Source organism: Hyperolius riggenbachi, chromosome 3 (assembly GCF_040937935.1).
Source record: "Hyperolius riggenbachi isolate aHypRig1 chromosome 3, aHypRig1.pri, whole genome shotgun sequence".
Lineage (NCBI taxonomy): Eukaryota > Metazoa > Chordata > Amphibia > Anura > Hyperoliidae > Hyperolius > Hyperolius riggenbachi.
The window spans coordinates 37,975,373-38,001,996 of record NC_090648.1 but is presented as its reverse complement, the minus strand read 5'-3'; the positions used below and the strand labels follow the sequence as shown (position 1 = coordinate 38,001,996).

General features: G+C 43.7%; 1 protein-coding gene across 1 annotated transcript; it reads right to left on the bottom strand.

Annotated features, from left to right (window-relative positions):
- Positions 1 to 329: 329 nt before the first annotated feature.
- On the bottom strand, positions 330 to 23,042 carry LOC137562057 (extracellular calcium-sensing receptor-like). The gene is made up of 6 exons (XM_068273397.1): positions 22,933 to 23,042; positions 16,346 to 16,646; positions 6,857 to 7,687; positions 5,057 to 5,278; positions 3,030 to 3,153; positions 330 to 1,243 (listed from the first exon to the last, which is right to left on the bottom strand). Exons 1-6 carry the CDS (start codon positions 23,040 to 23,042, stop codon positions 330 to 332), a joined length of 2,502 nt encoding a protein of 833 aa, XP_068129498.1.
- Between the last annotated feature and the right edge of the window lie 3,582 nt (positions 23,043 to 26,624).

The window sequence follows — 26,624 nt, the reverse complement described above, 5'->3', positions numbered from 1 at the left end:
CCAATAAAGAGCTAATACTGTAGTTGAGAGTAGGCCCCATGGGGCCCCTCAAGCCCAAGAGCACGGATGCGGTCGCTACCTCTGCACCCCCTATTGCTATGCCACTGCAAGTGGTTACCTCTACAAGAAGAGCTATGTAAAATAATAATAATAATAATAACACTTACATTTTAAGTACATTTCTTAGTTAGACAATTTTCAGTACATTACTACATTAATGTTTCAATTTAACAATATAGAGTTTAATTTATCCATTTAAAAATTTTAGCTATAGTTCTTCAGTACATTCATAATTTTTTCAGCTTGATATTTATCAGTTTGTATCATTTTTATACAGGTTTTCTACTCTCTTTTTTCATAAGATATTCTTTTGTGTTTATTTCAGGTCTTAGCAGTATAATATAACATTTAGGAAGGAAAATACAAAGGACCAGAGCCCAGGTAGATGTCAAGATGGCAAAGATCTCCATAGCCACAGTGTATTTGCCCTGAGCACTGAGGGATGCTGGGATATAAGATACCCAAACACAAAGGAAGGCCAACATGCTGAAAGTAATAAACTGGGCCTCATTGAAGCTGTCAGGAAGTCTCCGAGCCAAAAAGGCCACAATGAAACTTATGCTGGCCAGAAGAAAGAGGTAACCTAACATGGTCCAAAATGCTTCAGGGGAACCCTCATTACAGTTAACAATGATGATTCCAGGTTTAGTTTCAATGTTGTATTGAGAGAATGGTGGAGAAAGGACCAACCAAAAGATGCTCAAGATCAGCTGCAGCAGGAAACAAACAAGAATAATTGCGTATGACACTCGTAACAATGACCATTTCCTCAGACCACTGCCTGGTTTGGTGGCCATAAATGCTAAGACCACCATGATTGTTTTGGCCAGTATACAAGCAACACATAAAGTGAAAAACAAGCCAAAGGACACCTGTCGTAGGAGACATTTCTCAAGTTCTGGATAACCGATAAATCCTAATGAGCAGAGGAAGCAAAGACACAAAGAGATCAGTAGGAGGCAACTTAGGGAGTAATTATTGGCTTTTACTATAGGTGTGTGGTTATTGCTAATGAAAAGCATAAAAATAAATGCAGGAATGAAGGCTGATATGATGCTGAAAATGGCTAAAATAGCTCCCAATGCATCTCCGTAAGAAAGGAACTCCATGGACTTTGGGACACAACCTGATTTCTGGTCGTTTGGCCACTGATCCCATGGACATCTGAAACAGTTAGTTGAATCTGTAGATAGAGAGTATAGGTTTAGTAGATATAGAATATTTTAGTTAAGAACACTTAATTCTGCTAAATTCATCTGATCTGTTAGACAAAAAACAAGGAGAACATAGGGGGAAAAAACATACATGTTTTCTGTTGTTAAAAATTGTGCTGAACCACTTCAGGAGGAATTTTACCCACACAAGGGATGCTAGGTTAAGCTTAACCCTATTGTATCTATAAAGCCCTCCCCAGTTAATTTCCCCATTTACCACAAATTTCCTCTGTTTTGGTGATGGACGAATATGGTCATTTTGATTTTGATTTTTGCAAAAATGTCACATTTTCACACTCATAAAAATAAATGGGCATAAGAAAAGTAATTTTCTTCAAATCCATTGAAGTTTGTGGGCATGAGAAAACAGATTTTCTCACAGACCAGTATATATGTGAAAATGTATGGGGGTGCATGCAAAAATATATATATATATATATTTTTTCCTACTACATTAAAGTCAGGGGTCATGTGAAAACAATTTTTCAAAAAAGTTATTATTTTTGGGAAAATGTGTCATTGCTAAATTCCATTATATTTTCATGAAAATTTTGAGTCAGGCTGCAAACAATTTTGATGCAAAAATTAACATGGTAGAAAATCTTGCATACATATGCTGTATACTGTATATCTATATCTATATCTATATCTATATATATATATATATTTTATTTTAGTCTTCTCCTTGTAGGCAGAGAGCACATTCAAAACAGTAAGAGGGTTATCCCTTCCCCGATCGGGCAGGCCTTTTGCCTTGCTGTCATCCTGGACTCAGCCCTCTCCTTTACCCCCACATCCAAACCATTACTAGGGCCTGCAATTTTCATTTGTGCAACATATCGAAGATACTTCCTGACCCCGGACACTGCCAAACTCTTTGTTTATGCCCTCATCATCTCCCGCTTGGACTACAGTAAACCCCTCCTGTCATGCCTCTCTCTGAACCGCATTGTCCCCCTACAATTCCTCATGAATGCAGCAGCCAGCATCATCTATTCCGCCCACCACTCCTTCTCCATGACTCTACTATGCAAATCATTTCACAGTTACCAGATTCACGTCAGTTTTAAGATCCTAAGTCTGATCTACAAATCTATACAAAAGTCCTCCCCGCCTACATCTCTGACATGATCAACAAATACACACCTGGCCACCCGCTCTCTCCTCCCATGAATTCCTTCTACCCCCCCCCCCACACACACACACACACACACGTGCTTCTTGCACTCCCATGCATGACTACAGGACTTCACAAGAGCTGCTCCTATCCCATGGAACTCTCCATAATTGCCCATCAGATTTGCCCTCTCCTTTAGCACCTTCAACAGGCTCTCAAATTTCGCCACTTCGAGAAGGTCTACCCCACCTCATCGATGTCCAATCTCTGCCAATAACTTCTCGATGCAGCCTTCCTACTATCGTATCACTGCCCCCTCTCTTTAGGTTGTAAGCCTTTGGCAGGATCCTACCTCCTTGTGCATACTACCTGATTGTGCATTCCCCTCACAGAATTACAGGAACTGAATTGCAGTGCCAAATCGTACACCAGTGTATGATCTGGCATTGTGTGCCTTATTAGTATTACCTCTATTGTGTTGTCTGTCACCCTATTATCATAGTCTGTAACCTTATTTATTGTTTAGCACTGCCTAATATGTCAGCACTATATAAACACAATAAATAAAACTAACAATTATAATTTATCATACATAGCCTGGTAAACACTCTTCCAAGGCTTAGCATTTTTCGACTCACCAGTTTGGTTGGAAATTTCTCCTTGCAGGCAGGGAACACATTCAAAACAGCAGGAAGGTTGTCCTTGTATTGGGGCCCTTCGGAACCCTATAGAGCAGCTGGCACTGCAGACTGACCGAGGAACCTGAGGATAAATTATTTCATAGAACATAATAAATTGATAAATTTCTGGCGTCCATGCTTGTGGCCATATTTTAAAGGCACTTGTATTTGACATGAAGGAGCGGGCTAAGACCTTCGAAACACGTTGTCCTTTTAATCGTGCTGAATAAATCATTAAGGGCTCGTTTCCACTAGTGCGGTGCGAATCCCTGGGATTCCACCGCTGACGAAATCGCATGCGGATGCGATTCCGCGTGCGTTTTTTGCCGCGAATTCGCATGCGATTTCGCATAGGCAGGGTCTATGCGAATTTAACCATGTCACTGCCTGACTCAATTTGTATTACTTTTCATGCGAATGTGCGTTTTCCCTATTAAATACATGGGCTGCGATTCGCCTGCATTCCTCACGCAGGCGAATTCTGCAGGCCCTACCGTGCAGAAAAATCCTGCACAGAAAAACGCACGAAAACAATGACAAGTGGAAACAGTCCCATCGACTTTCATTGCCTATGCGAATTCGCATGCAGGCCACGCATGCGAATTCGCCCTAGTGGAAACGGGCCCTAAGTCTTTTTGCATTTATCCTGTGGTTTGGGTCTTAAATCTGGAGTGGTAAATATACCCCCCTCCACCCTTATTATTTTTTGTTTCATTGCATTACCTATTGGGAATCTCCAACCCCAGTAGTATAATAAACTTGAGATTTTATTTTTTTTAATTCGATTAGTGAGATTATTAAAGGAATACAAAGGTGAAAATAAACTGATGGGATAAACAGTTGTATCTGTCCCCATTTCTCCTTAAGAGGACTTTTTTTGTGATATCCCACTGTTTATGTATTTTAATCTATTGTTTTTACTGTTTCATTGTCTCTGCTCAATGGCACATTCATTGAAGTATGCCAGAGCTAAAATCTATGAAATATTGACTCTTTTTATCTCTTTCCTGCTCCCAGAAGCCATTTTCTGCCAGGGAAGTGTTTTATGGCTGTAATTCCTTATCAATGAGGGTTATGCTATAGTTTGACCAAAACTATCACTTGCATTTTGGATGTTTAACTCTTTCAGGCAGAGAAATGAAAACAAAAAAAAAGAAGCAGAATAGCATAGTTGGCTGGATAGTATAATGGTTAAGGGCCTGGCTTCAAATCTTGGCTCTTCCTATAAAGTAAACCCCTACCTCCAAGTTGCTATGACTGGGGTGGGGGATAATATTTTAAAAGGCACCAGGAAATATGGGAGCATGGACAAAACACTCACCCCTGCAACCCCTGCCATCGGGCCTCAGGGGGCCCAGAGACTTTAAGAGTCCCTCTTCCTCCTTCTCCCCAACCCCAAGTGCAGTCAATTGGCAAAAAAATGCCCATTCACTCACAAAAAAAGTCCAGAGTCCATATTTTTTTCATGCTTCCAGACACTGCTTCACAGCAGAACACTCTCTGCTGCCATTTGCCGGCTCCAAATCATGACCCTCATGGGGTTTGGGAACCAAGGGGCCCCCATGCTATCATTTTTGCAAGGGGGTCCTATTAAGTCTCATTACATGGGTATGGGGTATGGGAACAGAGTAAAGCAGAAATATGGTTCACCCTGCTCCTGCACAAGTCCCGGCAGTGTTCATTTCTATTCCCCCTCCAGGTCACCATTGACTAAGTAGTAAAATGTAATTCAGCTGCCATCTATTGCTCATGGCCGAATTAATTGTTATAGTCATCTAGGCTCAGTCCTTTGACAGTGCCCAAATTACTGACTGAGCACCACTAAAGCCATAATTCACATTACTGCCTATGGCGGCACCTGCTGCGTCCAAATTTCCAGTTCAGTTTTTGCCTGACTCCCCCTGCCACTGCCACAATACATACAAATAAAAAACAGAAATAAAGTTCACTCCAAAGAAATGTCATCGTCCTAAGGTCCTACCTACCTCCTGTTCTCCCGATGGCCAAAACACTTGGCTGGAGTTGACAATTAAGCTTTGAGATACAGATGTACTAAAACTGCCAACATCAACTTGCTGTACGGATCCTCCTGGACTCATTTGCCAATTTAAAATGCTGTAAATGGCTGGTGGATCTCCATTGTCATCAAAATAAATGTCTTCTCCATAGCTGAGAGTTATCTTCATCTTTTTAATATAATGTGTAAGCTGCATAAAGAAACATGAATACATACATAACTATTAGTGTTGAGGAAACAGAGACGCCAGTGTAGTATAAAATGCCTCCCCACAGAAGACTCAAGAGATTTGAATCAGTGAAGAACAATCGTTTATTTCTTACACAAAAGCATAAAAGTGCTGCAAGTCATAGTTATGAAATCTGTTATGAAGTAGTTATGAAGTCTGTCTTTTCATTTGTCATAACTACTGGTGAAACATAAAGATCCAGAATGGTTAAAGGTATGTACTGTATTGTACGCACTGTCACTCACAAGGTTTGGGGCTTCATTCCCCAGGTGACAGTTCATGGCCCTTGCTATAGATGGTAGGAGGAGGGGGGACAGCACCTCCCATGACAGAATGGAGGGGAACAATGGGCTTGGACATCTTTTTGGTGTCACTAAAGATCCTGCACGTTGGTTGTTTATGTGAGGGGAGAATGAGAGATGTGCACAAACTAGATTCTCTGCTGAGATGGTTCTGAATGGCTACCATGGCTGAGCTTCATCTAGCGTGTGTCTGGATCCAATCGAGCCTTCCCGGTCCTCTCTTGCTCTCCCGCTATCCACATTCCAATTTCTCACTGGTCGTGTATTTGGGTCTCTTCTGAAAGCTTGGGAAGTACTCATAGGTCTCTGTACTGTTCAGGCACAAGTCTGCACTCGTGCATGCACAATATGGAGCCTCTTGTCTTCAGCAGTACTTAGAGACCACAGTTCTTCTAAAGCCTACAGAGGAAACCTCAAATCTTCTTCAACAGTAAAGTCAGACTGCAGCAATGGGATTGGTGTAACATATTTGCACATGACGGGAGTCCTCCCCTTTTATAAACAACAGGGGTAATGCCAAATAATTATGTCTAATGCTAGTATGAATCTAACTTTCAGCTTCCCAAGTGTGGGAAGAGGCATTTGCACAACACCAAAATACTATTTGTTAACATTTTTTCCACCTTTTTTTGCTTTTCTGCCTTACACTTAGTGGTGAGCCAAAATTTTGCATATGCAAAATTTCATCATTGTAATGCGAAATTTCTGTGAAAATCGTAATTAATTTAGTCTGTTATAGCAATATTTCGTAATTTCACGTAATGTTTCACATCATTTTTGCTTTATTTTGTATAATTTTCTGCCGACTTTGGCAGTTAATAGCAAAGTACCCCATACATGCTATTGCTAAATATGTTAAGGAGAATAGTGGGTACAAGTCAAAAAATAATGTTTTCAAAAAGACCTTGTCGTTTTTGAGAAAATCAATTTTACATTTAAAAAATGCAAAGAAAATGTTTTTGAAACTTTCATTTTTCTGAGTTTTAAATTTTTTTTTCTTTGCATTTTTAGCAATTTTGGTGTCAATAGCATGTATGAGGGCTTTGCTACTCATTGCCAAATTCGGCATGAAATTATGCACAAATTATGCAAAACTATATGTGAAATTACAAATAACTATACAAAATCAATTAAATTTACAAAACGTAAATTAGGCGTAATTGCAAAAATTTACGTGAAATTTTGCATAATCGGAATTACCTTATTACGATCATCACTACCTACACTATTAGATTACCTGCCATGGTTTGAAATTCCAGATAGTTGCACAGGACCCTTGAGAAAATGGTCCTTTACCCACACTGCATGTCTTGAGATCATCCAAAGCTTTGGCTAACACGTAAACTATGGGGTAGTTGTTTCCGATGTATTTTAAGCTATTGATGTATGCAGGACTGCCTCTGACACTCTCAAGGTTTTCTTCTCCTGTACATGGCACCTTAGAAACTCCCGGTGAGTCAGTAAGATTGTTATTACTGCCAAATTTACAGTTAAAAATTATTTCCCAGTACGACTTGACCCAGGGATCATGAGTAGGCAGTGAAGGGTGGTTCTTATCCAAGAAATCACTTAGTCCTGGCACCACATAATTTTTGCTGGCAAAACCAAGTGTGCCGGATAGAACTGGGAAATAATGAGCAGTTGACAACAAATTAGATCTGGACCAATCTGCATTCGCAATAAACATCTTCCCTGTGAGATTCTGTTTGAGCATCTCATTCAAAATAGGAGCAAAAAGGCCACCGAGAGAGAAGACAACTATAACCTTAACCCTTGATTTCTTAATTGAATTGATTATGGTGAGAACGTTGAGGTCTGGTTGATTTGGGAGAATGTATTCGGTGAAGGCCACACATGAGCCACCTTTCATAATTTCTTCCTTTATAGTCTGGACTCCTTGAAGGCCATAATCATCTTCAGGAGCTATAAGACCAACCCAAGTCCACCCAAAGTGAAGAATGAGTTGAGCAATCCCCTTTGACTGAAATGTATCACTTGTCATTGTCCTAAAGAAGGATGGGAACCTTGTCCTGTCACTCAGTAAGGCTAGACTTGAAAATGGGCTAATCTGAAAGATAAAACGTTTAGGCTGTTTTAAAAGAAACACAGATTATACTAACAATATTCTTTTCTTGAAGTGTTTAAAGTGAGATGAAGAACACCTCATGATTAATACTTACCTGGGGCTTCCTCCTGCTTCCTGTATTCCATCAAGTACCTCAGATTCTCTCCGAGCCCCTCCATCTCCTGTAGTCCGGCCCAATAGATTCACAGAATGGCCCAGCAGCGGGCCACTGCGCATGCTTGGTCTCGGCCATGTGCACCCTCCGATCACTGTGCATACACAGTTCGCAAGACCTGTAACTGCGCTTGCACAAAATTCTCCCAGCCATGGGAGCATGATTAGATGATGCACATGCAGGGGCGTAGCAATAGAGGGTGCAGAGGTAGCGACCGCATCAGGGTCCTTGGGCCAGAGGGGCCCTGAGGGGCCCTCCCTCAACTTCAGTATTAGCTCTCTATTGGTCCTGTGCTCATAATAATCACTTCTATAGATACTTTGAATAGTGGTAATCATTACAAAAGTGCTCCCCATCCCCTTCTTGCACCTCTGACACTGGAGTTGCCTTTGGCAGGTTTTAGTGCGCCGTATCCAAGGTTATGTATATAGTGCATGGGGGGCCCCATTGTAACACTTGCATCGGGGCCCACAGCTCCTTAGCTACGCCACTGTGCACATGGCCAGTATCGCACGTGAACTCACTCTGAGGCAACAGAAGGGACCAACATTATTCAAAGGACTAGATGGACTATAGGAAGATGGAGGAAGCTCCAGGGAAGTAATAATCCCGATGTGTTTCTTCATATAAGGTTTCCTTTAAATGAGACATATGTACATTTGTTTGCATATCTGCTTCCCTACCCCCAAACAAGCTACATATTTTCCAAACTTAATGAAGCCCTAATTCTATTTTGTTAACCTAAAATATTATGACTGAGGACCACCCTTCTAAAACTAGTGTAAACTTGTAAACCCAACTTGCAAGGAAAATGTAGTCATGTGCCAAAACAGACAGAAGTGTAAAGGAAATGTGCAGTGGAGAAACTCAATTTAGAGTGACTTAAAGTCATCTATGGGGTAGCAATGAGATTGAAATTACCCCTGATTAGTAGGAAAGCTCCTTACAACTACACTACACTCACTTGAGGACCACAGGTTTATACCCCCTAGTGACTGACCAGGCAATTTTTTTTACAATTCACCACTACGCCACTTTAATGATTTATTGTTTGGTCATAACACTTAGCACCCAAATGAATTTTACCTCCTTTTCTTCCCACTCTAATAGAGCTTTCTTTTGGTGGTCTCTGATTGCTGCCCCACATTTTTTTTATTATTATGATTAATTAAAATTGTTTATTTTTTTTGAATAAAAATTCATATTTCTTTTCTTTAACCCCCCCCCCCCTCCCAAACTGGCGCTAGACTGCGATGCATACACTACACTACACTCTTATCAGCCTATGAGATGGATACAATTTTGAGCCATTTGGAGGGACAGTAAATTGGCTGTACAGCACTGTGCTAGATTGCAGCGATGTACCAATGTTTATTTTTACTTCTGTATATCAGCCTGCCAGCTCCAATCGTGGCTGAAAGGCTGATCACAGCTCCCCACTTTGTTTACAAGCAGGGAACGTGCACGCGAGTGAGCATGTGCTCCCTGCTAATCCCGCCCACCGCACTTTGATGCCAATCGCGATAGCTGGTCCCCAGAGATCTACATTCCCACCGCCTTACAGCGTTAGGTTAAAACAAAAGGTATTTGCAATTATTCAGGTTGGAGTGAGCATATGGTTTCTCAGACAATGCATCACTGCTGAAAATGCATATCATCCAAGAGCCCTGCAAATTACTATTCCCTATGTCGTTACTGCTTACAGTAGGTAGAAAAATGTTGCAAGCAGTAAACACCTGACAGTTCTGATGAGTTTATGGTTAGTTCATCTCCTCGTGGGAGATTCTCAGGTATATTTTTTATAAAAGCACTTACTAAATGGCAGTTACTCAGCCCAGCTGCCAGAATAATGTGCAAACAAGTAGAGAGGCTGGCCAGCATCTTTATATAGATCATTTCTAAGCTTTGCTTTTGTAAAGAGTAAAGGCAATTCTGATGATTACCTATGAGGAGATAGACCTGCCCAAAATCTGTCAGAGATTTCAGAATTCTACTAACTACAAGCAACAGCAGTAGAGATGAGCGTAATGACGTAATTACGATTTTGCGAAATTTTGCGTAATTAGTGTAATTACGATTATGGCCGTAAGTACATAATCGTAATGAAGAAGGATTTCACGAAATTTCGCGTAAGCGTAATTTTTCGCGTAATTTTCGCATAACAGTGGGTATTACGAAATTAATGCGTATGGCCATGCTCCCAAGCGGAAAAGTTGACGCATGGATCAATGTTAGGTAGCCGCCACCTTTAAGGGTTAATAGCAAAGCCCCCTTAAATGCTAAGAGCCTCAAATTTGGAGAATATATTAAGGAGATCAGAAGGAATAAGAGGAAAATTTTTTTTTTCAAAAAGACCTTATAGTTTTTGAGAAAATCGATGTTAAAGTTTCAAAGTAAAAATGTATACATTTAAAAACCCGCCGACTTTAACGGTTAATAGCAAAGGCTGCTTAAAGTTTAGTTCCTCTTCCATGTTCTAAACCACCAAGGCTTTTCAGGTCCATTTCTCTCCATGATAAAATTTCTATATTCATCCCCTTCAGCTTCAATTAAATTACCCTTTGCTCCCCTATCCCCTTTCCCGATCCATAATGGCACTAGACAGGGCTGCCCTCTCTCCCCCTTACTATTTGCTCTGAGCATCGAGCCCCTGGCTTCAGCTATAAGACAAAATACAGATATCACAGGAATCTTATTTGGTAAACGAGAATATAAAATATCCCTCTTTGCAGACGACATACTCCTTACCCTCACTAATCCCCTCACTACACTCCCAATCCTACATGATACCCTGAGAATGTTAGAATCCCTGTCTGGATTCAAACTTAACCAGGACAAAACGGAGGCCCTGCCTATTAAAATTCCCTCTCAGTTACTTACAATAATACAGTCATCTTTCCCCTATAGATGGCAAACCCACTCACTAAAATATCTAGGTATCCATTTAACTCCTACATATAGTACACTTTACAAACGCAACTTCCCTTCTCTTATCCAAAAAATATTACAAGACCTCCACAAATGGACGGCCTATAAGATCTCCTGGTTAGGTCGCATCTACGCCCTCAAAATGAATATACTCCCACGTCTCCTATATCTGTTTGAGACCCTCCCAGTCCAGGTCCCTGCCCACCAGTTATCATCCCTGCAGTCAGCCTTCTTCTCATTTATTTGGAATCATAAACGATCTCGAATTTCAAGATCTGTTCTCCTCTCTCCTAGGGATCAGGGGGGCCTAGGGGTACCTCATCTTAGGTATTATTATCAAGCCTCACATCTGTGCCAACTCCCTGAATGGACAAGCCTGAAGGTCTTCACCAAATGGGGTCTTATCGAGGCCTCTAGCATTCTCCCCATGTCCCTCGCATCTCTCCTATGGTCTCACCCTCAACCTAGGACCAATGAACAACAATTGCTTTCTACCATTAAATTTACGCTCAATATTTGGAAAAATACCAGCCACTCCGCCAAGTTGAAGTCATCTCCTTCACCTCTATGCTTAATTTTGGGCAATCCCCATTTCCCCCCAGGGCTATCAAACTCCTTTATGAATAGGTGGTTTAACCTGGGTTACTTTAACCTCAGCGATTGGCTCAATCCACTAACGGGCAAAGCATATGGCAAACCCCACCTAGAGGAAAAAATTACTTTCACATCCCAACTTCTATTGCAGTATAACCAGATCTCCCATTTTCTGCAAACTCTCCTGAAAAAATCACCTCCTACTCTATCTCCCTTTGAACGAATTTGTAAACAGCCTGGCCACCAAAAGGGCCTGATATCTCAGATTTACGCTCTACTACATACAAAATCAGGAACATGGTCACCTGATCACATCTATATGCATAAATGGGCCAGTTCCCTCTCAACCCCCATTCCCCTAGAAGATTGGTCTGAGATATGGACCAATGCTAGACATTCATCTCAATGTATTCAGATTCGAGAAAATATCTATAAGATCCTCTTCCACTGGTATCTAACACCAGCCAAATTAGCAAAGATCTACCCAGGCTCATCGGATCTTTGCTGGAGAGGGTGCAATAATAAAGGAACCACAGAACATATTTTCTGGTTCTGCCCCCTGATCTCCAATCTATGGTCCACAGTTCGGGATCTAATCAAAACATCAATGGATATTACAGTTCCCTTAGATCCTGTGCATATGATCCTGGGCAAACCTTTGAAAAAAGTTCCCAAACACTCCAACCGTCTAATTACCCACATACTAACTGCTACTAGACTAACTATTGCGTCCAATTGGAAAAAATTAGCACCCCCTGATATATCAGAAGTCATTCATAAAATTAACTGGACAAAAAATATGGAACAACTCACAGCATCACTGAGAGATACGGAATTAAATTTCCACAAAATTTGGGATTCATGGCCCTATTCCTCTCCTATTTACCATCCACCTTAGACGATACACAGCCCAGGCCCTTGGTAACACCCATACAACTCCTCTATGAAGCATAGGTCAGAGTAGTATCAGAGTGGCCCCACTTTTCTATATACTTCTATGTAGATACAATTGTCTTTTCTTCTTTTCTCCTCTTTCCTTTTTCGAGTTTTGACGCTTACACAATTAAATCTGCATCCAACCCCTTGTGTTGGCAATGTGATACTCTCTATTCTCCACAGCGAAGACTTAAACTACAATCAACATCACATCTGAAAACGCTCTCCTATGAGCTAAGACTTTTGCCTCCTTAGGACTTATCTGGTTTATTCATGTTTTCACTTAAATAAGATTCTTACCAAGACTCTTCCATGTTCGCAGTTTACCTCTGTTGCACTATTTTCTACTGGTTGGATATTTGTAACATTGTCAAAATGTGGACAAATTGTGATACAGTGAAATCAGTATATTTGAAAATAAAACAAGTATAACAAAAAAAGTTTAGGAACACCAAATTCCCAGGGTATATTAAGGGGATCAGTGGGAATAAGAGGAACATTTTTTTTTTCAAAAAGACCATATAGTTTTTGAGAAAATCGATGTTAAAGTTTCAAAGTAAAAATGTATACATTTAAAAACCCGCCGACTTTAACGGTTAATAGCGAAGCCTGCTTAAAGTTTAGGAACACCAAATTCCTAGGGTATATTAAGGGGATCAGTGGGAATAAGAGGGAAATTTTTTTTTTCAAAAAGACCTTATAGTTTTTGAGAAAATCGATTTTTAAGTTTCAAGGGCAAAAATGTCTTTTAAATGCGGAAAATGTCAGGTTTTTTTGCACAGGTAACAATAGTGTATTATTTTCATAGATTCCCCCAAGTGGTAAGAGTTTTACTTACTTCGTTCTGAGTGTGGGAAATATAAAAAAAAAACGACGTGGGGTCCCCCCTCCCAGACCTCTTTAACCCCTTGTCCCCCATGCAGGCTGGGATAGCCAGAATGCGGAGCACCGGCCGCGTGAGGCTCCGCACCCTGACTATACCAGCCCGCATGGTCCATGGATTGGGGGGTCTCGGAAGGGGAGGGGCAGCCAAGCTTTCCCCTACCCCTCCGAGCCCTTGTCCAATCCAAGGACAAGGGGCTCTTCTCCACCTCCGATGGGCGGTGGAGGTGGAGGCCGCGATTTCCTGGGTAGGGGTTCATGGTGGAATCTGGGAGTCCCCTTTAAAAAGGGGTCCCCCAGATGCCCACCCCCCCTCCCAGGAGAAATGAGTATAGAGGTACTTGTACCCCTTACCCATTTCCTTTAAGAGTTAAAAGTAAATAAACACACAAACACTTAGAAAAAGTATTTTAATTGAACAAAAAACATAACCACGAAAAAAGTCCTTTAATATTCTTAATTAACCATTAATACTTGCCTGTCCCTTTAAATAAATGATCCCTCGCAATAGCTTTGGAAATGTTCTATCAGTTACAATGTAACAAAGTTATTACAATGTAACAACTTTGTTACATTGTAACTACGCCGCACCCGACGTCACTCGCCGCTCAGCCGCCGCATACACTTACGCGTCCGTGCAGGACGCTAAGTCCCTGCCGGCCCCTGCTGTTCACCCCGCCCACATCTGTCACCCACATGTCACCCACATGTGGGTGACATGTGGGTGACATGTGGGAGAGGCGGGGAGGGCAGCGGGAGCCGGCGGGGACTTAGCGTCCTGCACAGACCCGACAGAGCTCTGAGCTATATAGCTCAGAGCTCTTTAAGCATCTTTGAATTTGGGCTCCAAGGAGCCCCATTGGTCCTTAGCAGACCAATGGGGTTCCTTCAAATCAGAAGGAACCCCATTGGTCTGCTAAGGACCAATGGGGCTCCTTGGAGCCCAAATACAAAGATGCTTTAGAGAGCTCTGAGCTATATAGCTCAGAGCTCTGTCTGGTCCGTGCAGCACGGATGCGTATGCGGCGGCTGAGCGGTGAGTGACGTCGGGTGCGGCGTAGTTACAATGTAACAAAGTAACAAAGTTGCGGGCTGGTATAGTCAGGGTGCGGAGCCCCACGCGGCCGGTGCTCCGCATTCTGGCTATCCCAGCCTGCATGGGGGACAAGGGGTTAAAGAGGTCTGGGAGGGGGGACCCCACGTCATTATTTTTTATATTTCCCACACTCAGAACAAAGTAAGTAAAACTCTTCCCACTTGGGGGAATCTATGAAAATAATACACTATTGTTACCTGTGCAAAAAAACCTGACATTTTCCGCATTTAAAAGACATTTTTGCCCTTGAAACTTAAAAATCGATTTTCTCAAAAACTATAAGGTCTTTTTGAAAAAAAAAATGTTCCTCTTATTCCCACTGATCCCCTTAATATACCCTAGGAATTTGGTGTTCCTAAACTTTATGCAGGCTTTGCTATTAACCGTTAAAGTCGGCGGGTTTTTAAATGTATACATTTTACTTTGAAACTTTAACATCGATTTTCTCAAAAACTATAAGGTCTTTTTGAAAAAAAAAATGTTCCTCTTATTCCTCCTGATCTCCTTAATATATTCTCCAAATTTGAGGCTCTTAGCATTTAAGGGGGCTTTGGTATTAACCCTTAAAGTCAGCGGCTTTTTTATATTATACGGAGTGTTACGGTTTAACGCGAAATTACGGTAGCGTTTAATGCGAAATTACGGTATGAACGAAACGCTAAATTACGCGTTGAAAATTACGCTTACGGTATTTTCAATTACGATTTTAATGGCAATTACGCTACCCTAATTTCGCATCGTAATCGCAAATTTCGCATGCGTAATTATAGTAATGCGAAATTACGAAAATTTCGGCTCAACTCTAAACAGCAGCATAGCAAAAACAAGTAATTTTTAGGGTGGTTTACTCCGGGAGAAATGTAAATTTTAAATATATGCATTTTAAATTTTAGAATTTTTTTTGCAATAGTCATCCTTTAATATAATAAACCCTAAAGGTGCATACACAAGTCGGATTTTTTCAAACAACTGGTTGTTTGGACGTTTGAACGTCCAGTCATTTGGACATCAAATCAGGCGTGTGTATGGTCGGTCGTTCACCTGATAAAACTGGATTTGAACGGTCCGCTTGTCTTATCAGATGAACGACTGACCATACACACGCCTGATTTGATGTCCAAACAACCGGACATTCAAACGTCCAAATGATCGGTCATTTGCAAAAGTCTGATGTGTGTATGCACCTTTAGGCTGAGTACACACAAAGAAAATGGGTCCATTTTAAGAAAAATGGACCACAATGGAGAAGGAGACATATTGACAAATCCTATATTAGGCATAGGATTCATTCAGAAATCTAGGTCCCAACCTACACGAGCTTTAGAAACCCCAAACCGAAGTCAGACATGTCATAATAACAATGCTATTATGACATCTCTGATGCTATGGACACAGCTGACCAGTGGTTCTGGCTTAAATCTGTCATACTGTGAACCTCCGCTTAAAGGAGTCATCAGGCAATTTAAGTTATAGCCCATTTACTTACCTGGGGCTTCCTCTAGCCACTTGCAGCTGACTGTGCCACGCAGAGCTACTGCGCCTGTTTCGTACACCGCGGACAACGTGGGCTTGATTGACAGCGGCGCATCACGCAGGCACAGTAAGGACTACCTCAAGGTTGGCCTCTGCACCGTGTGGGGACCCCGGGCCAGCGGCAGCGAATGGAGCTGTCAGTGTGGGACAGGAGAAAGCCCCAGTTTCCTGATGACTACTTTTAGGCAAACCATGACTTTAAGTCTGCTGCCAAGGCTTAAAGTTAAGTGAAATAACTCTGGTCACTGTTCCCCATTGTCACTGGCCACTGTGCATGTGCAATGCAGCCACGCCCTTCCTTGATAACGCCCCTATAACCGGGAGTGTGCAAGCACAGAACGCTTCCAGCTATGCGCATGAGGGGCAGAGCAGCAGAATGAAGCAGCGTGGAATGAAGGAAAGGTACCAGAAGGATTCAGGGGGCTGGAAGAAACTCCAGGTAAGTAATTGGCCATATTATATTTGCTTAAACATTTTTTTATTGCGTTTTCAAATAATCGGTTAATAAAGATCTTACCTGGGGATATCGGAAGACTCCAAGAATATTTGCTAAACTTACGGAGTTGGAGGAGATTGAAGAAGCGATGACTGCAGAGAAGGATAGACTTGAATTGCATTGGGGGTTGGGGTCTGCGTTGACTGGCTCAGCTAGAAATTTCAGAGCTCCTTGTACTTCATAATAAGGAACATTACATGTTTTATAAACCTGGAATCCTAATGATATATTTGGCAAAATGTTGGGGTTCTGGTTGATCTCCTCAGCTGCAAACAAGAGTGCTTGAAGGGAATGATAAGAGTCCAGGAACACATAACTGTACCTTAAGTAGAGAAGGCAAGAGAGAGGATGAAAGATCAAGTTCTCATAATAAAGGATACCCAAAGTAACATGTGACATGATGAGATAGACATGTGTATGTACAGTGCCAAGCACACAGATAACTAGGCTGTGTTCCTTTTTTCTTTCTCTGCCTGAAAAGAGTTAAACTTCTGGTATGCAAATGACAGTTTCTGTTCAGGTCGGGACCTGGTCGGACTGAGTCAGACTAACACATAACCCTCACTGATTAGCAACCTGAGCATTACGGACGAGCTCAGCTTGTCCAGTAACGCCGTGGTGGATTGCTCAGGCCCTGGTGGGCCGATTTGCATATTTTTTTTAAAAAAACGCAGCAAGCACTTTGCTAGCTGCGTGTTTGTTCCAATCGCCGCCGCTCGCCACACCGATCCGCCGCTACCCACCATGAAAAACACCCCCCCCGATGACCCCTTTCGCAGCCTGGCCAATCACCGCCAGGCTGAGCTATGGGGTGGATCGGGACTCCCCCTGACGTCATGACGTCAATGACGTCATTCGGATCGTCGACATGGCGACGGGGGAAGCCCATACAGGAAATCCCGTTCAGAACGGGATTTCCTGTTGGGCATGATCGATCGGAGGGGTGGAAGGGATGCCGCAGGGAGGGAGGAATCATGTAGGCTAGTTACATGATAAAAAAAAAAAAAAAAATAGGTAAAAAAAACCTCCCACGGCTGTGTGCCGCAAATAATCAGAACGCTAGGGAGGTTAGTGATTACAGCCATAAAACACTTTCCTGTCAGTAAATGGCTTTTAACCCCCTTGGCGGTATGAAAAATACCGCCAGGGGGAAGCGCAACAGTTTTTTTTTTATTTATTTTTTTTTTATCATGTAGCGAGCCGAGGGCTCGCTACATGATAGCCGCTGCTCAGCGGCATCCCCCCAGCCCCGCCGATCGCCTCCGGCGATAGGCGATCAGGAAATCCCGTTCAAAGAACGGGATTTCCTGGAGGGCTTCCCCGTCGCCATGGCGACGGGGCGGGATGACGTCACCGACGTCAGCGACGTCGGGACGTCATTGGGAGACCCGATCCACCCCTCGGCGCTGCCTGGCACTGATTGGCCAGGCAGCGCTCGGGGTCTGGGGAGGGGGGGGGCCGCGCGCCGCACCGGATAGCGGCGATCGGGCGCGCGGCGGCGGCGATCGGGGTGCTGGCGCAGCTAGCAAAGTGCTAGCTGCGTCCAGCAAAAAAAAAATTAAGTAAATCGGCCCAGCAGGGCCTGAGCGGCTTCCTCCGGCGGCTTACCCCGTGTCACACACGGGGTTACCGCTAAGGAGGTTAAAAGCAGGAAAGAGATAAAAAGGTTCAATAATTCATGGATTTGAGCTCTTCGTTATTCAATGGAGGTGTCATTGAGCAGAGACAATGAAACAGTAAAAACGTAAAAACTAGATTTAAATATAACATAAAACTGCGGGATATGTAAAAAAAAGTCCTTTTTTAGGAGAAGGAGGACAGATATAATTGTTTATCTTGTCAGTTTATTTTCACCTCCGATGTCCTTAATTATTATTCATCTTAATGTATAAAGTGCTAATATATTCTGCACTTGCAGTGCTGTGCAATAGACTGGGGAGACATTACAACATTAAACAATGATAGACATGGACATTATAATGTTCAACACTGATACAACGGATCCATCTGAAAATGGGGCCTGAGAATAATGGTGCACGGTGTTGCCTCTAATCTGTTTGTCGCAATCTAAGGCAGCGCTGTACTGGGGACAGCTGTGTGACACGGCTGTCCCCTCCATTGTGTCAGGAGTGATTAGCTGTCATAGGCGGAAGCCTATGACAGACGATCACAGGGATTGGCTGGTGGGGGGAGGGAGGGCGGGGATACAAATTAAATAAATAGATTAAAAAAATGTAAAAAAACATGCATATAAATATTTATATTAAAAAAATAAACATCTGGGGGCCGATCAGACCCCACCAACAGAGAGCTCTGTTGGTGGGGAGAAAATGGGTGGGGTGGGGGTGGGGGGGTAATCAATTGTGTGCTGTGTCATGTGGCCCTGCAGCTTGGCCTTAAAGCTGCAGTGGCCTATTAAGCAAAAACTGGCCTGGTCTTTAGGGGGGTTTAACACTGTAGTCCTCAAGTGGTTAATGCAGCACCATTTTTATGAAAAAGGCACTGTGCGCCATTATTCACTGATCCGGATACAACAATGTAGGGATAAAAATAGCAGATGAGTCACTAAATCATTATGGTGGTAGAGAAGAGCAAGTGGGTAGGAGGGCTCTGCCAATTAGGCCTACAATTTAAGGGGTAGTTTTAGGTAGTAATTTTAGGGGGATGGAGCTAGGAGCATGATGGGTAAGCAATGATGGACTGATGAGTCTTTAAAGAGAACCCGAGGTGGGTTTGGAGAATGTTATCTGCATACAGAGGCTGGATCTGCCTATACAGCCCAGCCTCTGTTGCTATCCCAAACCCCCCTAAGGTCCCCCTGCACTCTGCAATCCCTCCATAAATCACAGCCACGCTGCTGACAAACAGCTTGTCAGAGCTGGCTGTGTTTATCTCTATAGTGTCAGTCTGCAGCTCTCCCCGCCTCCTGCAGAACTCCGGTCCCCGCCTGCATCCCTTCCCTCCCTGCTGATTGGAGGGAAGGGATGGGGGCAGGGACTGGAGCTATGCAGGAGGCGGGGGAGCAGCCGAGACTGACACTACAGATGTAAACACAGCCTCACAGCAAGGCTGTGATTTATGAGGAATTGCAGAGTGCAGGGGACCTTAGTGGACAGAGGCTGGGCTGTATAGGCAGATCCAGCCTCTGTATGCAGATAACATTCTTTAAACACACCTCAGGTTCTCTTTAAGGATGTACGTGTAAGAAGGCACCTGGAAAAAAGTGTGCTACATGCAGCCAATAACTGTGATTTTGGTTGTAAAAGGGCGCCTGTATGTAGCCAATGAGTGTGATTCCATTTACAAAAAGCGATGCAGTGGTGCTTAACTCTTAAGTGGTATTCAGTGAGATTGTTGTAGCTGCAATTTTTGAAGCATATACCGTATTTTTCGGACTATAAGACGCACTTTTTCTTCCCCAAACATGGGGGGGAAAAGTCAGTGCGTCTTATAGTCCGAATGTACGCTACCCCCTTCCCCCACACACACTCAAGCTTGCATGTCCAGGGCCTGCCGAATCCTCTGCTCTTCCAGAGAATGAGCGGAAGCTTCTCCTAGTCTCCTGCAGCTTGTTTCTCTCCCGGCATCTGACATCAGCGTTCCCCCCCAAGCACAGCAGACATGCGCTCGCCCATGAACGGCGGATATCGGCGCTCCATTCACCACGCGGCTGACATCAGGGCTCCTCCTCCCTCAAGGCAGACTTCAGCGCTCCTCTCCCCTCCCGATGGGCATCGGTGCTCCTCCCCCGCACGGCTGACACAGGGGCTCCTCCCCCCTCACGGCAGACATTTGCGCTCCTCTCACCTCCCGATGTGCATCAGTGCTCCTCCCCTGCACCGCTGACACCGGGACTACTCCCCCCTCACGAAGAAATCGGCGCGCCTCTCACCTCCCGCTGGGCATTGGTGCTCCTCCCCTGCACGGCTGACACCGGGGCTCCTCCCCCTCATGGCAGACATCGGCGCTCCTATCCCCTCATGATGGGCATCGGTACTCCTCCCCCCCACTCAGCGGACATCGGCACTCCTCTCCCTTCTCGCACTATGGACATCTGCCAGCTCTGAACCTCCTCCTGCGTGGTGCCGGAAATGGATGCGGCGGCCGGCGGGAGATTGGGCTGGATATGCGGCGGGAGATCAAGCTGGATATGTGGCGGCTGTACTGCCCGGCTGCTGTGGAGATCGTGGTCACCATTGGATATCCCCTTATCACGTGAACTGCCCACCGGAAGAGCTGGGGACAGCGCGCAATGTATTTGGATAGGTGAGAGGAACTACCTGTGATATTAGCGAATGTAGTGCAGTGTAGCTGTGATTGCAGTGTGTGTAGTGTAGTTTAGCTGTGATTATAGCTGTGAGTGTAGTTAGAAGTGCAGTGAGTGTAGGGAGTGAAGTTGGGATTGTAGTTGGTGCAGTGAGTGAGTATAGTTGGGAGTGATGTTGGGAGTGTAGTTAGTACAGTGAGTGAGTGTAGCTGGGAGTGCAGTGAGTGTAGTTGGGAATGTAGTGAGTGTAGCTGGGAGTGAAGTTGGGATTGTAGTTAGTGCAGTGAGTGAGTATAGCTGGGAGTGATGTTGGGACTTGGGAGTGTAGTTAGTGCAGTGAGTGAGTGTAGCTGGAAGTGAAGTTGGAGTGTAGTTAGTGCAGTGAGTGAGTGTAGTTGGGAATGTAGTGAGTGTAGCTGGGAGGGCAGCAAGGGTTATTGTAGCTGGGCAGAGTAGCTTAGATAGGGACAGTTTGGGGAAAAAGGTCCATAAGGCACCCCTGCACTAAAGACGCACAAGGTTTAGTAATTATTTTTTTCCCCAATTTTTACTCTCTAAACCTAGGTGCGTCTTATAGTCCGGAGCGTCTTATAGTCCGAAAAATACGGTAACTGGTATTTGGCATGATCGTTGTAGCAGCATTTTTCAGTGAGGCACAATTTTTTTTAAAGATATAACAACCAGTATTCTCTGTGATTGTTGTAGCCACATTTACTAGTAATTACAAAAATATAAACTGTATTCACAATTATCTTGAAAGGCACAATATTGAAAAGTTAAAGCTATACCAGTATTTGGCTTAATCAAAATAACCGCTATTTTGTGTGGATTGTCATAACTACCAAAAAATTGAAACAAATAATGGAGCCAAAATGTAATTGTAAAAATGTAGCCGTTATTATATTAAGTACATATAGTTTAAGCATAATTGAAATCAGGTCCTTTATTGTAACTGCAAAAATTGTTACCATATAGCCAATGTAAACATGATATAGCTAGAGATGGCCCGAACAGTTTGACAACGAACTTATTCTTGTGAACGTTGGTAGTTCGCGTCGAAACGCGAATTTTATGGCGAGTTCAACCCTACCCTATACTACATCATTAGGGTCAACTTTGACCCTATACATCACATTCTGCAGGCACATGGTAGCCAATCAGGCTTCCCTCCTGGAAGCCCCCCCCCCCCTTATATAAGGCTGCTGTGTTGGCCATTTTCCTCACTCTGGGAAAGCTTAGTTAGGCTAAAGTTAGGCTTGTTAGCTTGCTCCTTGCTGATACTTATTGCTAAAAAGCACCCCTCAACATCTCGTTTGAGAGCTAATGTTGTTCTTGTGATCTGTTTCTTTTTTTGTGTGGCCCTCTGACACTTGCATATACGTACAGCCCTGTCAGTGAGTCGCAGGCTGGCCCTTGCTAATTCTATACTGTGCAGGTTCCAACACATTCAGTGACTACCTTTTCACTGCACGTGTGTGACAGCTGCTTATTTGTAATACTAATCACTGCATACCTGTTCAGTGCACCTGCGTGACAGCATGCAGTGTTTTATTATATAGCAGTCACTGCATACCTCATAGTCTAATATCAATCAGTATGTGACGGCTGGAGTGGGAGGGATGGAGGGGTGTACTTTTGTTATTTAGCCTTGGGTGCTGGAGAACCTTGTCCCGGCTCTGGAAGGATGTCCCATAGAGTAGCGGGTACTCTTGAGAAGTCCTAGAGCTTTGCAAGTAATCAAGGCATGTGAGGGGTGGACATCCATAGAGTGTTCAGCGAGTGGAGCATACCTAGACTAGATCTGAGTTGTATGAAGGGGAGATATGGTGGATGGATTTGTATGCCAGGCAGAGCAGTTTATATTTAATTCTGAGGGGACAGGCCTTGCTAAAGAGAAGAAGCGGGAGGAGTAAATTAACCGTAAATTAAATTAACCTGACAACTACATTCATAACAGGTTGCAGGGGTCGGAGTCTGGTCCCAGGAAGTTCAGAAAGGATGGCTTTGCAATAGGATGGCAGGAGATGACCAGATTATGAAACAGGAGTTTGGCGGTGTCGAGGGTTAGGTAGGGGTGAATTTTAGTGATGTTGCTGAGACTGAAGTGGCAGGAACTGGCAACATTCCGGATGTGGGGGGTGAAGGGTGACATCCAGGAGCGGGTTTAAGGAACAAAGATCTCTTACTGTTTTACATATTGGATCATGATGTTCATTTGTCTGAATTAGCTAAACAAGTAAATATACCTGGGATTCGCCTTACCTGTTTTGGAATGAGGAGGTCATAAGGTTTAGAAAAGATAGATCCTTTCTACGTAAAGAAGTAAGTTAAAGACACTTACTCTGTGCAGGAGATTTTGGGTGGTCTTTCGTTGAATGTAACTATTTCATTAATTTTATCAGTACTCAAATCTAGCATGACTCCAATCATGATGTCTCCAGGCTGTGACATGCCCTCTAGCTCTGGTAGGGTTGGCAGCAAACACATTTGATCCAAGCAACAAGTAAATGGAATAATAAACTGTAATATGGCATTCCAAACTGCCAAGCGCATATAGTTCATATTACATAAAGATGACCTATAAAAAAGTCAGCAGATTATCAGAAAGGTTAATGTGTATGAACAGAACCCCAGATTTGTTATTATAATATTCAGAGCTGGGACAAGGTCCTCCAGCTCCCAAGGCTGAGACACCAAAGTGTGCCCCTACATCCCTCCCACCCCAGCCACACCGGTTGCTATTAGACTAAGAGGTGCCCCAGGGCCCCCAACACCCCAAACACCTTAATTTCTAGTTATCTGGCTTGCAGTCACTGCCATGTATTCCATTTTCTTATTTCTCTCTGCTTAAACACAATTGGGGAATGATAGCTGAGTGAATTGTGTGCCCCCTACTAAACTGCGCCCTGAGGCTGGAGCCTCTCTCACCTTTACCTCGGCCCGGCCCTGATAATATTTGAAATAACAAGACAGATCTAAATCATGTTTTTAGATATTTTGTGGCGAATGCATCGTCACCCAAGGCCTCCCAGAAGAAGATCTAAGTTACTGGGCACAGGAACATCAAAAGCAAATGAGTGTCCCTTAAAATCATAAAATCACTCGCTGTATGGTAAACAATTGCCTAATTAATCCATTATTAGACCCATGCTCCCTTACTAAGTTAAGGTATCACCTATACCAGTAAGGCCAGTGAGTTCCAGGAACTTCCTTTTCCATTACTGGGCACAGGGGCCATGTGATGAATTGCTGGCTGGTCCCCAGATGAAGAGCATGGGACCTGTGCATCCTCCTCACCCCAGATAAAGGGAGGGGGGACACCAAGAGCCCAATAGTGTGATATTGTATAGATGAAAATTAATAATGAGTAATATAACAATTTAATACTCACAAACCAGGGTTACCATTAGGCAACCACTGTAAAGGCAGGTGGGAAGATTAACCTGACCCCACTCAGGATTAAAAGTCGCTCTCTGTAGATGGGAAAAAGATGGGTACAACCTTCCACCAAGGGTGGACTTAGCAATATGTAGAAGCTTTCCAGAGGCACCAATAGAATAAAAGTCACTTAAACAAGCTTAAAACCGATGGGGCAGTGGTGGGCCTATCCCATCCATGCGGACAAAGCAAACAAAGGAAGGCCTGTGGCATCAACAGTCAAACAACAATTTATTTCTACTCCACAGTAAAAATAGGCAACGCGTTTCACAGGCTCAATCCCGCTTCATCAGGCCAATCAAAAAGGAGCATATAGCTTATCAGCATCAAAACCACACTGAGCGCCTCTGACAGAGGTGCTCAGTGTTGTTGTGTTGATGCCACAGGCCTTCCTTTGCTTGCTTTGTCCGCATGGATGGGATAGGCCCACCTCTGCCCCATCAGTTTTAAGCTCGTTTAAGTGACTTTTATTCTATTGGTGCCTCTGGAAAGCTTCTACATATCCTCACCACAGAGCTCACATTTTTTTCAAAGTCATATTCACATCAAAATATGCATTTATCCTGACTCAGAATTTGTGTGAAACATCATGGAATTTTCACAAGGTACACATTTTCACAAAAATAAAAGCTTATAAAAAATATATTTTCTAATGCCCAGTTATTTGGTGAAAATGTGTTTTGTTAAGCCCATTGACTTCAATGGTGAAAGTGAGTTTACCAGGCCCATATATTTTTGTGACTTTTTCTAAAAAGGGAAAAATGTAAGACACAAGTGGCCATATCAGCTCATCACTATTCACCCCCGAAGACTACTATCTAGATAAAGAAAAAAAATTGCAGTTGTATAAACTGAACAAGATAATAGAAAATCACTGAGGAACTTTGTTTTAATGGCAGCTGTTTTATTTGTAAACATTTTATTTCATCAAAGGGGTTTTTCATTCAATTTATTTTTTTTCTCCCAAGTTTTCTCCTACATGTTAATTTCACACTTTATTAATAAAATACCCTTTAAGCCACCAAAAAGTAAGACAATACTACTGATCATTGTGAAAGTACTTTTTCAGCTACTTTTTATGCCTTTTTTAATTGCAAGGTGAAAAATGATTTTAAAAACTCTGGGCCATTTACACTTACCCTTTTCTCCTGAGTTTTCTAGAAGGAGAAAATGTTTCATCTTCTATGTTAAAAAAAATAAAATAAATAAGATGTTTCAACACTTTGCATTTTAAAAAGTTACAAATTGTAGTTGAAAAAAGTAGTAGAAACCTTATTTTGAGTATGTTCTTGCTTGCTGGTGGTTTAACCACTTAACGACCGCCCCCAGCCGATGGGCGGCGGCAAAGACCGGTCCCAAACGACCGCAATACGCCCATCGGCGGGGGCGGCTGCGGGAGTGGCTATGCGGCGATCGCGTCATTCGTGACGCGATCAGCCGCCGGGGACTGGCTCCGCCCCCCGTTCGCCGTAACCCGCCGGCCGTTCGGAAGCGCCGGCGGGTTACTGGCATCCGGATCGCCGCTGCAACAGTGTATAATAGGCTTTGTAATGTATACAAAGCCTATTATACTGGCTGCCTCCTGCCCTGGTGGTCCCAGTGTCCGAGGGACCACCAGGGCAGGCTGCAGCCACCCTAGTCTGCACCCAAGCACACTGATTTCCCCCCCCCTGCCCCCTGATCGCCCACAGCACCCCTCAGACCCCCCCCTGCCCACCCCCCAGACCACTGTTTGCACCCAGTCACCCCCCTAATCACCCATCAATCACTCCCTGTCACTATCTGTCAACGCTATTTTTTTTTTAAGTCCCTAATCTGCCCCCTACTCCCTCCTGATCACCCCCCCACCCCTCAGATTCTCCCCAGACCCCCCCCCAGACCCCCCCCCCCGTGTACTGTATGCATCTATCCCCCCTGATCACCTGTCAATCACCTGTCAATCACCTGTCAATCACCTGTCAATCACCCGTCAATCACCCCCTGTCACTGCCACCCATCAATCAGCCCCTGATCTGCCCCTTGCGGGCAATCTGATCACCCCCCCACACCAATAGATCGCCCGCAGATCCGACATCAGATCACCTCCCAAATCCATTGTTTACATCTATTCTCTCCTCTAAACACCCACTAATTACCCATCAATAACCCCCATCACCACCTGTCACTGTTACCCATCAGATTAGACCCTAATCTGCCCCTTGCGGGCACCCAATCACCTGCCCACACGCTCAGATTGCCCTCAGACCCCCCCCCCTTATCAATTCGCCCGTGCAATATTTACATCTGTTCTCCCCTGTAATAACCCACTGATTACCTGTCAATCACCCATCAATCACCCCCTGTCACTGCCACCCATCAATCACCCCCTGTCACTGCCACCCATCAATCAGCCCCTAACCTGCCCCTTGCGGGCAATCTGATCACCCACCCACACCAATAGATCGCCCGCAGATCCGACATCAGATCACCTCCCAAATCCATTGTTTACATCTATTCTCTCCTCTAAACACCCACTAATTACCCATCAATCACCCCCATCACCACCTGTCACTGTTACCCATCAGATTAGACCCTAATCTGCCCCTTGCGGGCACC

Bases quoted from the DNA above. Each gene is read 5' to 3' on its own strand.
- LOC137562057 (XM_068273397.1), bottom strand. From the start codon at position 23,042: ATGTCACAGCCTGGAGACATCATGATTGGAGTCATGCTAGATTTGAGT. The intron at 16,647-22,932 runs GTAAGTGTCTTT...TCTCTACTTAAG, and splicing joins CCCAAAATCTCCTGCACAGA to GTACAGTTATGTGTTCCTGG. The intron at 3,154-5,056 runs GTAGGTAGGACC...ATTTATCCTCAG, and splicing joins GGCCATCGGGAGAACAGGAG to GTTCCTCGGTCAGTCTGCAG.